Source organism: Eurypyga helias, unplaced genomic scaffold (assembly GCF_000690775.1).
Source record: "Eurypyga helias isolate BGI_N326 unplaced genomic scaffold, ASM69077v1 scaffold11546, whole genome shotgun sequence".
In the NCBI taxonomy this organism is placed as follows: domain Eukaryota; kingdom Metazoa; phylum Chordata; class Aves; order Eurypygiformes; family Eurypygidae; genus Eurypyga; species Eurypyga helias.
Window position 1 is genome coordinate 31,337 of NW_010254839.1, and position 12,733 is coordinate 44,069.

Genomic DNA, 12,733 nt, shown 5'->3' on the forward strand with positions numbered 1-12,733 from the left:
CCTCTGAGTTCTTCTTGTTAGAGCATTTTTGATACAAATGGAAGTAAGACAGAGGACGAGGTATACTGCAAAATTCTTAATTGTTTTTTTTAAACACTTGCATCGGAATGAATTTACCAGATCTACCATTATAGAAGATAAGCCCAGAATAGGGTTTAAAGTTCGAAGTAGATTATCCCGTCTAAGAACACTGTGGACACGTTGTTACCTAATTGGTAATGTAGTCTGTTATCCAGAGTTTTGGCATACAGAAACACTACAGAGGTGGTTTGCATGAATTTTACGTATGCTTCTTATTTTTCACACTTAGACCTGTGCTGTGTTCATCCTCAATATACTGTTTGACAGAATGATTTGCTGACATCTGTGGGTCAGTCTTATCTTGCTGCTGCCAAGTGTATTTCTCTCATGCAAGACTTTCTGGTCCAGGTGTAAAGAAATAACCAAGATACCGTGTGTCCTGGATGGCATTAGTAAGCAGGAACAACACAGATGCACTTTACTTCAGACACTCTGAAATACTGAAGTTTGTTCTATGTGGTTGGGACGTTTTCTGGTGTAAAGCAGCGTCACCTAGAAGGCGTCGAGGTGCTGGGAAGGATACTAAATTAATACTAATTCTAAATTAATAGTTTAGATCACATTCCCAAACCTGCAGTAATGCACAGTGCTACTAGCTAATTTTCTTTAATGCCCTATATCCCTAACCAGCTTTTTTTTCCCTATGAATTTTGACCTATGTATTATCCATATCTTATGTATAAAATGCCATTGAAAATACCCAGGACTTTATTTAATATAAATGGATTTTGAAACACAAAACACAAGGGAAACAGGTGTTTTGCCTATGTTTAATTTGCCTAACAATTTAGAATGTTAAAAAAAATAAATCTGTAGGATCTGATGATTTCCTGTAATAAAAGAAGCACTTAGATATGTTACAGGTTGTGGTATTCTGTGTCACCTAGGGCTGTGTTAATCCCAGCCTCATTATACTCTAGGAGTGATGTGTCAGATACTTAAACAAAAGTAGCATTACAGTGCAGGTGTTTTTTTTTTAAATAATTAAGTTCAGCACACATTTTACAAGTATTTCTTATTTTACAGTTATGAAGCAAAAATACTTTTATGAGGAAAACTTGCTATGGAAATGCACTGTGACTTTTCAATACTTACCTGTGAAAGGAAAAGCTAAAAGTCACTTTTTTTTTTTCCTACTTAGACTTTGATATGCTCTTTTTAAAGACAGTAATTGAACTCTGTTTTTTCTTTCCATTTCAGGTTTTTCTTCTATAGTCATGGCAAAACCTTATGAATTTAACTGGCAGAAGCCAGTTCCTTCCTTTATGCAAGATGGAGCTGTGTTTGACAGATATGAAGAGGTAAGAGGCCAGTTGCATTTCATCTGCTATTCTCTTTTAAATATGTAGCTGTTACAGAACATTTCATGTTTTGCTTTCGTTGTACATAAACTTCCAGATAACTTCAGAAATGTGTGTGGGGAAGAAATACCAACACACTTCATTGCTGTACAAATTTTTACTTTTACAAGAAATAACTTGGAAAATATATTTAATCCCTCTGATTACAAATAATCCCTGAGCAAGAGAAAGGGGGATTTGGATCAAAATGTCTGTAATGTGCATAAAGCTCTCATCCTTGTAGATTCATAAAGCATGTTACTGAACAAAATGAATTTTTGTACATTTATCAAATAGGGGAGGGGAAATATGTGGTTGTGTTGGTTGGTTGGTTGGGTTTATATATATATATATAAACTGAGGACTTCCATCTCACAAGGGAAAGTAAGACCACAAGACATTTATTATATTCTGATTCCAATGCATCATTTGAGAGCTGAAGTGGTTTTATCTCATTTAGAAAAATCAACCTGTACTCTATCTGAAATATGATTACTATGATGCTGCTTTCAGATGAACTTTAATCCAAACCCATTAAAGGAATGCAAACCAGGGCATTTTACACAGACAGACAAAATAAAGTGCTGAGATACCTTATACTCAGCATTGATATGGCTGTGAGAATAATTTTATCTTTTTTGGACAGGAAGTCTCTGAAAGTTGAAGGTATCTCAGTAAGTGCCTTCAGGGATATTAGTGTTTTCCTCTTATCTTTTGAAATGTAAGTAAACAGTATTTTTATCGTGAGGACTGCCAAGATAGGGTTAGCTGTTTTACCTTGTGTTTTCAATTTTGGGGACAGATAAACTAAGAAGATACTAGTGGACATTGCATTCCTTAGAAAGGAGGTTCATAAAAGCTCTATTTTCCTTCAATAATTACCGCTGCAGAAACTCAGGCTGTGAGGATCCAAGTGAGGACATATGGACCGTGGTCGTTCTCTTGCACCTTAGCTGAGAAATAGAGAATGGATAGATACTGAAAAGAGTTTTAGTGCTCAAATTTTGGGGTGAGATCAGGAATTCTCGGTGAGGCAGCTGGGTCCTTGACGTAGTGGTAGGGAGAATGAGACATCTCCAAAAATAGTACTTTGCACTGTAGGTCGGTGTACCCAGCAGGCACGTGTGCGAGGCTAGACAATGTGGGGCAGACGTGGGGTGAGATGGTGGCACCAGAAGTCTTGCTCCTGGCAGCTGAGTTTGCTGCCTTCCAAAACCTTGTAGAAGGGGGTTCCTACTTGCCACCTGGGGAGCAAAATGCTGCTTCTCCATCCACGTGATATTCTCCAGCTGCATTGCTTGCAGCAAGCAATGCTAGTCTACTCCAGGTTTGCTGTGGTACAGATGGAAGCCTGGTTTGTTTTACTGAAGGCGACTCTCCTGGAAACATTGGGAGGATTCCACTTAGGTAACTAATTTTATCTGCTGCTTTACAGGAATCGTCAAGGGCTGTAAAAAAACCCAGTGACTCAGAAATTAAGATCTGTAGCCTCTAAACAGCGAGCACTTGATGGTGCTGCTGTCTGATATTAACAAATTTATTACATACATAGACTATTATTTGTGGTGTGGTAGTAGTTAGATAGCCTACCTGAGAGAGATCATTGGTTTAGAAATGCTATGCAAGCATAAGAAGATCCAATCCCTATACTGTAGAGCTTGCAGTTTTCAAGAAAAATGATTCAGATCTAGGCTTCTAATTTTTGTGGAAATTCTGTGCTTAATTCCACACCCGAAGAGAAAGGTCATGCTGGGGCAAAGAGAAATGGTAAGTGAACTGAGGTCATACAGCAGGTCTGGTCAGAACTGGGGCTCAGGAATCCTGGTGCAGGCTCTAGGTGACTGAACAGCTCTAGTACAGTGTGAGAGGTCTTTTAAGTGCCCAACGTTCATTGACTGGCTAGGAAAATAGTGTCATCGTCATGTGGAACAGTGTCTTCATCCATCTTTTGCTGATAGATGAGTACCTCAACCAGAAGGATAACAAAAATACAGAACTATATTTTGAGCCAAGCATTATCACGTTTGACTGCTGAAAAGTCTGAGTCTAGAAGAGAGTTATCGCAGCAGAATATGGGAAAAAAAAATCAAACATGATCAGAAATCTTTCTGGTCATGTTGCATCTGCATGGTCTGATGGTAGGTGCTTTTTTAACCAAAGAAGACAAATTGTGGAAAAAGTAATTTGTTGAATAGAGTCAAGGCTAGGGTGGAACATCAACGTGAATGCAGTTTACATAGGTGCCTTTGTGAAAACAACATTTTTGGTATATCCAGAGCTTTTTAATAGACGGGAACACAACAAATGGCAAAAAATTGCCTGCCTTTTATTGTGTGAGTAATCTTTCTGGGAAAAGCCACAGACACTCATTTTGATTGGTAGCTACCTGCATTTTTATATGAAATAGGACTCCAAGGGCTGCAAAATTAGTAAATCTGAGGTGACTGGCAAGAAGTAGGTTTCAGGAGGGATGAGTGCTAGGGTGAAGGCAGGAAAATAGAAGTTATAGTGAACAAAGATGGGCAGAGCAGTCCATGCTGGAAACTCTTTTGCATAAAGGTGTCGGCTCAGACTGAGCTGCAACAACTTTATATTTTCTATCTCAGCTCCCCTGCCTGTTAAATTAGCATATTTGTTTGCTATTTGGGTGGAAAACTGTACTTTGTCAGTCCTTAAAACCTGTAAATGTCATTTGAGGACTTGTTTGATGCTGTCCAGAAGTGGTAGACGCCATTTGATAATTGTGTCCAGGGAAAGGGAGCAGTTATCCCAAACACAGCGTATCCCCTTTGGCTGTGCTTATCTAGGAGATCTCAAGGACATTACCCAACTGTGGATCCAGGGACTTGCTTGCCTTCATGCCCAGTGTCAAGCCAGGATAAGACCTGACTGGAATGTGACCATTCACAGAATGGTTTGGGTTGGAGGGGACCTGTAAAGGTCATCTAGCGCAACCCCCTGCAATGAGCAGGGACACCTTCCACTAGACCAGGTTGCTCAGAGCCCTGTCCAGCCTGACCTTGAATGTTTCCAAGGATGGGTCATCTGCCACGTCTCTGGGTAACCTATTCCAGTGTTTCACCACCCTCACTGTAAAAAAATTCTTCCTAATGTCTAAATCTGCCCTCTTTGAGCTTAAAACCATCACCCCTTGTGCTGTCACTACAGGCCCTATTTAAAAGTTTGCCCCCATCATTATTATAGGCCGCCTTTAAGTACTGAAAGGCCGCAATAAGGTCTCCCTGGAGCCTTCTCTTCTCCAGGCTGAACAGCCCCAACTCTCTCAGCCTCTCTTCACAGGAGAGCAGTTCCAGCCCCTTCATTATTATAGGCCGCCTTTAAGTACTGAAAGGCCGCAATAAGGTCTCCCTGGAGCCTTCTCTTCTCCAGGCTGAACAGCCCCAACTCTCTCAGCCTCTCTTCACAGGAGAGGTGTTCCAGCCCCTGATCATTTCTGTGGCACTCCTCTGGACCCGCTCCAGCAGATCCATGTCTTTCTTGTGCTGAGGGCTCCAGAGCTGGAATTCCTTAGCCCTGGTTCCATGGCAGAGGCCAAAAAGGCACCTGTAGCTACCCTGCAACGTCTGGCATCCTGTGTCAGGCTGGGAGGCTGCCTCAGAGTAACCCAGTGAGGACAGACTCTCCTGGATAGACTTCCTGACTTTGAGGCATGCTCCATGGATTGAGAGCGTTGGCGTTTTTACCTGGTTTTGTTACCTAAACTCAAATTGTCCTGTATGCCAGACTGAAAACAGTTGTGTGTATATTCGTGTGCCTGCTGCCCTTGCTCTATGCGGAGGAGAGGACGCGGCGTTTCAGAAAAGTGCCTCGGTCTCCAGCGCAGGACAAAGCACTGGTCCCTGAAACAGTAAGCAGTAGCCTGCGCTCACGCTTGTTGGGTTTCAATTAAGGAAGTCAGGAAAGACGGGATTCATTTTTTCTTTCAGAAGCGATTGATTCTGCACAGTGTTATCCTGCATTTTAGCTTAATTTATGATGTATTAATTGAGGCTGGAGGTGTGTGGAGGAAATTTCTTTTTTAATTCAACTGATTTTCTCCTTTGTCTAGTCTCTTTGGTATGTTGGTTTTTTCCCCCCACCCCCTCTCCCCAAATCAATATCCTTCAAACTCTGCTTGCCAGATACTCTAACTCCAGAATGCTTGCAGCATGCATACTGTCATAGTCTAACAGACAAGTTCTTTCCCAATTCTGAATGTTAAAACAAAACGTGGTCATTTAATCCTGAAGGTAGTATTGGCAAATTACATATTTTTAACCTTCACGTAGTTTGAAGCATTTAATTTTCAGTAATCTTTTTGAAGTACCATTTCATTAAGGTTTTCCATTAGGTAGGAATCGCTGCTTTTATTATAAACAAAACTAATCTTCATACTTGCAAAGAAGTAGGAAAATATCAATTACGTGCATCCCAACGTTTCAAATGGCAGCAAAAAATCAGATCATTAAAAATTATTGTATATTAAAAGCCTGCCTCCCTCAACTCTGCTTTGGGAACAGCAAAATCTCCCAAAAGGTATTTAGGGAGAAATGTAACCATCTTTTGTTGCTGACCAATAAATAAATATATGACATTTGCCAAGCCAACTAAATTAATGGTCTGTATTTTCTTTTCTATAGGAATCTTTTGTCTTTGAAAGCAACTGTCTCTTCCAAGTGGATGAATTTGGCTTTTTTCTGAGCTGGAAAAGTGAAGGAAAGGTATATTACGATTATGTCAGGAATATGTATTAGGAATTATTGCACTTGGTTTATATTCTGGCTGTTTTTTTCAAAATCTAAAATACGGTGTCAGTTTATTTACAGAAATAGCCTTAGTCCTATTATTTTAGAATTGATGGAAGTTAAGTATTTAAGAGGGAATTAAATTATATAAAAGGAAAATACACTGTTTAGTTTTGATTAATAGTGTTGGCAAATGAGATTATTGTTTAATTTTGCTGCATTTCCTAATGGAGCCATGTGTCAACAGACCTTTGAACTTGTACCTTTTTTTGCCGTTTCAGGAAGGACAGGTATTAGAATGCTCCCTGATCAACAGTGTTCGTTTTGGAGCTGTACCAAAGGTACTCTACAACTGGTTTATGCTCTTCATTTAAACAAAGGATATTTAAACTGAAGGTGAAATGCAGGATGGGGTTCATTTCTTAAAAAAAACCACCAGCAACACAGCTTTTAATTTGCAGTCACAGTGTAAAATTTTAAGTTTTAAAGTCAAGTAATTTGGTGTGATTGCCGGGGGAAGGTTCTGTCATCTGGTCTTTCTGGTGTAGTACACAGTGCTCAGCTTTCAGGATGTGGTGAAAGCTGAGCAACAGGCATCAGGAGCACATATCACGAGTTTTTCTTTATTTTGTAGCAGCGTATTGTGATACTGGTTGTAGGGATCTGGAAAAAAAGGTTTCATATTCCAGATTTTGTTCCTATCTGTTTAAAAATTGTTGTATCTTGACATAAAGTGTAGAAAGTTTTGTTTGCATCCCTCTTTACACAGTTAGGTAGTCAGAGAGGGCAGCTGATCACTGCCTGCCATTTTGAAGGGTATCAACAGAAATACTAGCTAGGAGTTCTGGAGAAACCCAGAACTTTGGAAATACTTTCAGTGGTATTCTTCAGAAGGACTAAGTCAAATCTTCTGAATTGTGGTTCCTCCCTCCTCCAGCCCTTTAGTTTAGAAGGTTTGCTGTGAAGTAAGGTATCCGTTAACACCTCTGCATTTCCACTTTCACGTGTTGTTTCGGTGCTAACTATAAGTAACTATCTCTTGGGAAGAATCCATAGACTAAAATCTTTACCCCCTAGATAAAGGGGCATGAGAAGTGGTGGTGCAGACAACCCCATGCTTCATGTGCCGACAGCCATACCAATATGCTTCAGACTTCACCTCTGTCTTTATATAGGTAAATTGTTCTTCATGCCGCTTGACCCTCAGCAGAGACACCAGCCGGTTCATCGTGTCGTTAACAAACAGCCAAAAAGTGTCACAGAATGTAACTCTCCATAACTATGGACTTTGCTACATTGGAAAAATTTACTTAAGAGATTAATACTGTTCCTCTGTTTCCAGTCCTTGGAGTGATTAATTTTTTTTTCTTTTTTTCTTTTTTTTTTTTGTGATGAAGATACACGTAATTTCTAATTTAACTTTCTAAAATATATTTACAATAATTCATTTACTGCTGAGTTCTCCCAGTCATGCTCCTATTGTTAGACTATATTGTTTTTCAGGTTTACACCCAATAATTCTGAGTGAAAGCACTCATTTAAGATGATTGGCAAAGGTTCGTGTATATGGAGATGGAAATGCATCTTTACCGTAGTGCATTGCAGGCCACAAGTATTGCAAATGTAACAAGTTACTTATTCTGTCTAACAGGATCCCAAAATACTAACTGCACTCGAGGCTGTTGGAAAATCAGAAAACGAGCTGGAAGGACGGATAGTGTGTGTCTGCAGTGGCACGGATCTGGTGAACATCAGCTTCACTTTCATGGTAGCAGAAAACGCAGAAATAGCCAAGGTATTTCACAGTTAAACAGTGTGTGGGAGTTGAAAAAAGGAGAGCTCCTCAGCAGCACTCCGTTTTTTTTCCTGAGTAAGTCGGCCTGCTTGGCTGACTGAAATACCTGGTTGAATGGCTACTGCCACAGCCTGCACAAGGGCAGCAAACAGAATCATCATGTGGAGCATGCTGCGACACGTCTGCATGCCATGGGGGAAGGAAACGGGTGCTTTGTCAGCCTCTGTGTGCGTGGTAAGACGCCGGGACCATCACGTGTAGGACACTGCATTCCCTCAGCCGTGCCGTGTCTCTGCACCAGGCGTGCGCGGCAGGCCGTGGGACGGTTACGCAGCGGTTCTGTAACACGCCGGGATGATGAAGGGAAGGGCAATTACTCACCTCTTCCTGGTGGGTGGTGCTCAGCCCTCCAAAATTTTGTTCAGCGATTACCTAATGGTTTTGTGTGGTTCATATTACTTGAAAAGACAAAAGCAGGAAAGAAAATTCTCGACAGTTAAGGGGGCTGCAGTGTACCCAGGTTCTTTTCTGTTTCCCGTTGACATGGCACAGCGTTAAGAAAACAATGGTGCTTTTTTACACGTTATCTTTCCTGCGAGCTTAAGGTTACTGTTCACAATGCATGTTCTGTGGCTCCACCAAGGCCTGGTACTCCATCCGTCTGCTGTAAACCGCTCTGAGAAACCTGATCCCGGGCACCGATAGCATGCTACTAGCTTAGATCCAGAGATTCAAGGGATTTTAAAAATACACTTTTTTTGCTTTTCTGATTTTATGCTCTTACAGTGTATTACAATCTGTTTTGCCTATGAGATAAAGGCTGAATAGTGATCAGTAACACACACCTGCTCAAGTCCCTCCCTTAAAACTGAATATATTTGCTGTGTGCAACACCACTAAATCCCTTGGCAGAGCTGGTTTTTTCTACATTGCTTTGGATCCCTATCTCTTTAAACACTGGCAGCACTGAGTAAACCCTGTGATAGGAGAATTACTTGCATAACTTACATGGGTACACTAAATTGATTTTACTGTGTATATTTTCAGCAAGCTTCCAGGGAAATAACTGCCCACAGTTGTGTTTTGAAAACATGTAAGAAGCGAAGAAAAGGAGATGCTGGCAGCATTCACTTTTAGACTTAACCTAACAGTGTCTCTGATTTATTCTGAAAGTTGGACTTAAGTTTCTTACCACCTTAGATCTCAGTAAAATGTATTAGACTAATCGGTTTCTGAGGACTGTGTTGGCTATTTACATAGACTGTCACAACAGGTGAGCTAGTTAGACTGTCTAAAAGATCTACTGCTTCATTAACCACCAAGATGCTTATCAAACATGGTGTGTCATGCTGCAGCTTGTGGGTAGGCTCCAAGAGGCCTGTAAATGTAGGAGTCATGCATTTGGGAGTCTTTCTTCCAAAATATATATCCAGAACTTGTCAATAATGGTGATCCACCAGATGTAATATTTTTGAGGCACAAGGGAGAGGGTAAAGTAGATCAAGCCAAAACCAATGTAGAGCTGTCTAAGTTTCCTTTGCTGGGGATATGGGCATATGGGAAGTAATGTGGCTTGTACTGTATTGACCTTTTGTATATGCTAAGTACATCAACTTTCTACTATACTTAAGTGCTAAAGTAAACTTTTCTAGGAGTTATTTGCACATAGAGCTGTTCCTGCTTAATTCTTCCCATTTTGTTCATGAGGAGATATTTTTATGGGTTTAAATTGAAAGTGGGGAGGTTTAGATTAGATATCAGGTAGAAATTCTTCCCAGAGAGGGTGGTGAAGCACTGGAACAGGTTGCCCAGAGAAGCTGTGGATGTCCCATCCCTGGAAGCGTTCAAGGCCAGGCTGGATGAGGCTTGGAGCAACCTGGTCTAGTGGAAGGTGTCCCTGCCCATGGCAGAGGGGTTGGAACTAGATGATCTTTAAGGTCCCTTCCAACCCAAACCAGTCTGTGATTCTGGGACACAGTAAATCTCCTCTAGAAGAAGTGAGTCTCTGCATGCCATTAAGTAGATATGCATCTACTAACTGAAGTTGAAAGTAGGCCTTGATTTAATCCATGTTCAAAAGTAAGCCCCCTTTGTGAAATGGCAGAGGAAATGTTTGGAGAAGAAAGGGCAATGATTGTAGCTTAAGCAGCCCAAGTATGTGTAAGGGATGCATCTGTGGTGGTTTCTGTTCTTTCTCCCCCTGTTGCCATGAGGAAGGGGAGCATGACTTGCTGTAAATCTTTCCTCCCTTCCTCAGATCAACTAAGGTCAGGATTGGTTGGCACCTGATTTAGATACTTTAAAACAAGGGAATGTGGTGACAGATCCAAATGCAAAACCTCAGAACCTTTCTACTCAGAAAGAGGGCAAAAAGGTATTCTGCTTCTGTAGATAATAATTACTCCTTGTCCAATTGTAAAGTATTACTCGCTGAAGGCTGGATTATAATGGGACTGAGTAGCCATGGAAAAGAAGGAAATGAATGCAAGTTCCTGGCTTCTTCAGGCTACCCACGTAAGGCATGGTCTTGGTGGGAAGCAGATGCTGCCAGATGGGTAGGACAGGGTGGCAGAGTGGGGAGCAGTCCCTTGGGGGTGCCCCAGCTGTGTCAGGTGAGCGTGTGCGGAGCTGCTGCCCGCTGTGGGCAGTGGGGAGCCCTCCCCTCCAGGCAGGACTGTCACAGGCTGTGTGTTGTGGTCTGTCATCATCTCTGCACGGGGCAGCCCCGCCTTCCTCTGCCTCTTCTGTGCTCAGCAGGTCTGGCCAAGTCATCGCTGGGCTCCAAGTGCAGCTATTCCAACAACAAGAGTGTGTTTATTATCTCTCCACTTGTCTCCAAGCTCCAGTTCTGGTATTTACATTCTATCTACTTAAATTTTATTGATGTTTTCAGCTGAGAAATTGGTTTTCATTTCCACTCTTAAAAAAAAAAAAAAACCAACCACAAAATAGGGTGTACTCTGTCTCTGACTGCAAGCAGCTGTCATGGTCCGCTCCTAAAGCAACTCCACTGTGGTGGTAAAGGGTGACTGTAAAAGGTGGAATTTCAAATCTGATGTTTGGAATCATGATTAAATCAAGTTATATAAATTACTGTGAGCTAAAATTAAAACACACAGACATATATTAGAGGTGTGAGCATATGTGTATTTTTCTTTCTTACTTCCCAGATGGACTTTCTGTGACCTAGTAATCTGATAATCTGCTTTCCTCAATCTAGGACATTTAAAAAAGCCATTGAGTATTTGGGGGCAAGTCTCCTTTGTGCAGAAGCGATGTAGTGCTGATGAGAGGCCTTAGTGCAGGCCATGTAGGCTGCCTATCCAAAGCTGGCCTAAGTCCAATAAAGCTGTTGTAGTTCACTGACCCAAAATCTGGGCTTGTCTTCTTTGCTCATCCACTTTGGCAATGCATTAAGGAGTTTAACATTAAATATTAACCTAAATCAAGTCATAGAATCATAGAATCATATAAAAAAGTCAACTGTTTTTACATTCTTTAATATTACTGCATACCAGGGCTAAGTTTGTCCTGACAGTTGCTCTTTCCTAGATCATAGAATCATAGAATCACGGAATGGTTTGGGTTGGAAGGGACCTTAAAGATCATCTAGTTCCAACCCCCCTGCCATGGGCAGGGCCCCCTTCCACTAGACCAGGTTGCTCAAAGCCTCATCCAGCCTGGCCTGGAACACTTCCAGGGATGGGGCATCCACAGCTTCTCTGGGCAACCTGTGCCAGTGCCTCCCCCCCCTCTCTGGGAAGAACTTCTTCCTGACATCTAATTTAACCCCGTTCCCCCTTGTCCTGTCACTACAGGCCCTTGTAAAAAGTCCCCCCCAGCTTCCTTGTAGCCCCTTCAGGCACTGGAAGGTGCTATAAGGTCTCCCCGGAGCCTTCTCTTCTCCAGGCTGAACAAGCCCAACTCTCTCAGCCTGTCCCCATGGCAGAGGGGCTCCAGCCCTCGGAGCATCTTCGTGGCCTCCTCTGGACTCGCTCCAAGTGGTCAATATCCTTCTGATGTTGGGGGCTCCACAGCTGGACGCAGCACTCCAGGTGGGGTCTCACCAGAGCAGAGTACAGGGGCAGAATCCCAACATTGTTGGGAAGGACCATCTCTCCAGCTGATAATATCTGCCCCTTGTGCCAGAAAGTACTGTTCCTACTGCCCTGCTGACAGAGGACTTTATGAACTTTACTAGGGGTGGCCACTCCTCATTCAGTTCAAGGGAGAGCCATAGATTTTAGCTCGCATTACCTCTCTAGGGGCAAAGCCCGCAGCATTGCTCAACATAACCCCATGCACACCACAGACAGTAGATGGGAATGGGAGCAGCCACTGGGGATACAGGGTTAGAAGGAGAGTGAGGTAACCTTTTACACTGGCATAGCTAGATTTGATAGAAAATAGATAATTTCTACAGATGCATTCCTCACTTGAGACAGTGAATCACACATTAATGGCTTACAGATGCTTTTATACTTTGTTTACTTATAGGCCAACAAAAACCAAAGAGGTAAAATGCTTTACTGTACAGATAGTAATTTTGTGTCATTGAAGATGACTGCAGTTGAAAGCATTTCATTGTGATATTCTTAAGCTTCTCAGCTTTTCTGTTGGAATAATATTTTTCATTTTAAAATTTATTTTGGTTTGTTTAAAATGGTTAGATGGACTACCATGGGTTTGGTAACATGAAGCACTTCAGGCTCATCATTTTTGTTGCTGTTTCTACTATTTGTCTCTTTATGACTTACAAAAGAATTCTGTTT

At 41.7% G+C, this 12,733-nt stretch overlaps 1 protein-coding gene across 1 annotated transcript in view; it reads left to right on the forward strand.

The window, feature by feature from the left end:
- Positions 1–1,287: 1,287 nt before the first annotated feature.
- Positions 1,288–12,733, forward strand: part of PLCB4 (phospholipase C, beta 4) — a gene marked incomplete at its 3' end in the record, with an annotated part of 63,704 nt that continues 52,258 nt past the window's right edge. The window contains exons 1-4 of the mRNA XM_010153153.1: positions 1,288–1,382; positions 6,062–6,142; positions 6,448–6,507; positions 7,818–7,961. Coding sequence (XP_010151455.1) covers positions 1,299–1,382; positions 6,062–6,142; positions 6,448–6,507; positions 7,818–7,961 — 369 coding nt within the window. The remainder of the gene's footprint in view (positions 1,383–6,061; positions 6,143–6,447; positions 6,508–7,817; positions 7,962–12,733) is intronic.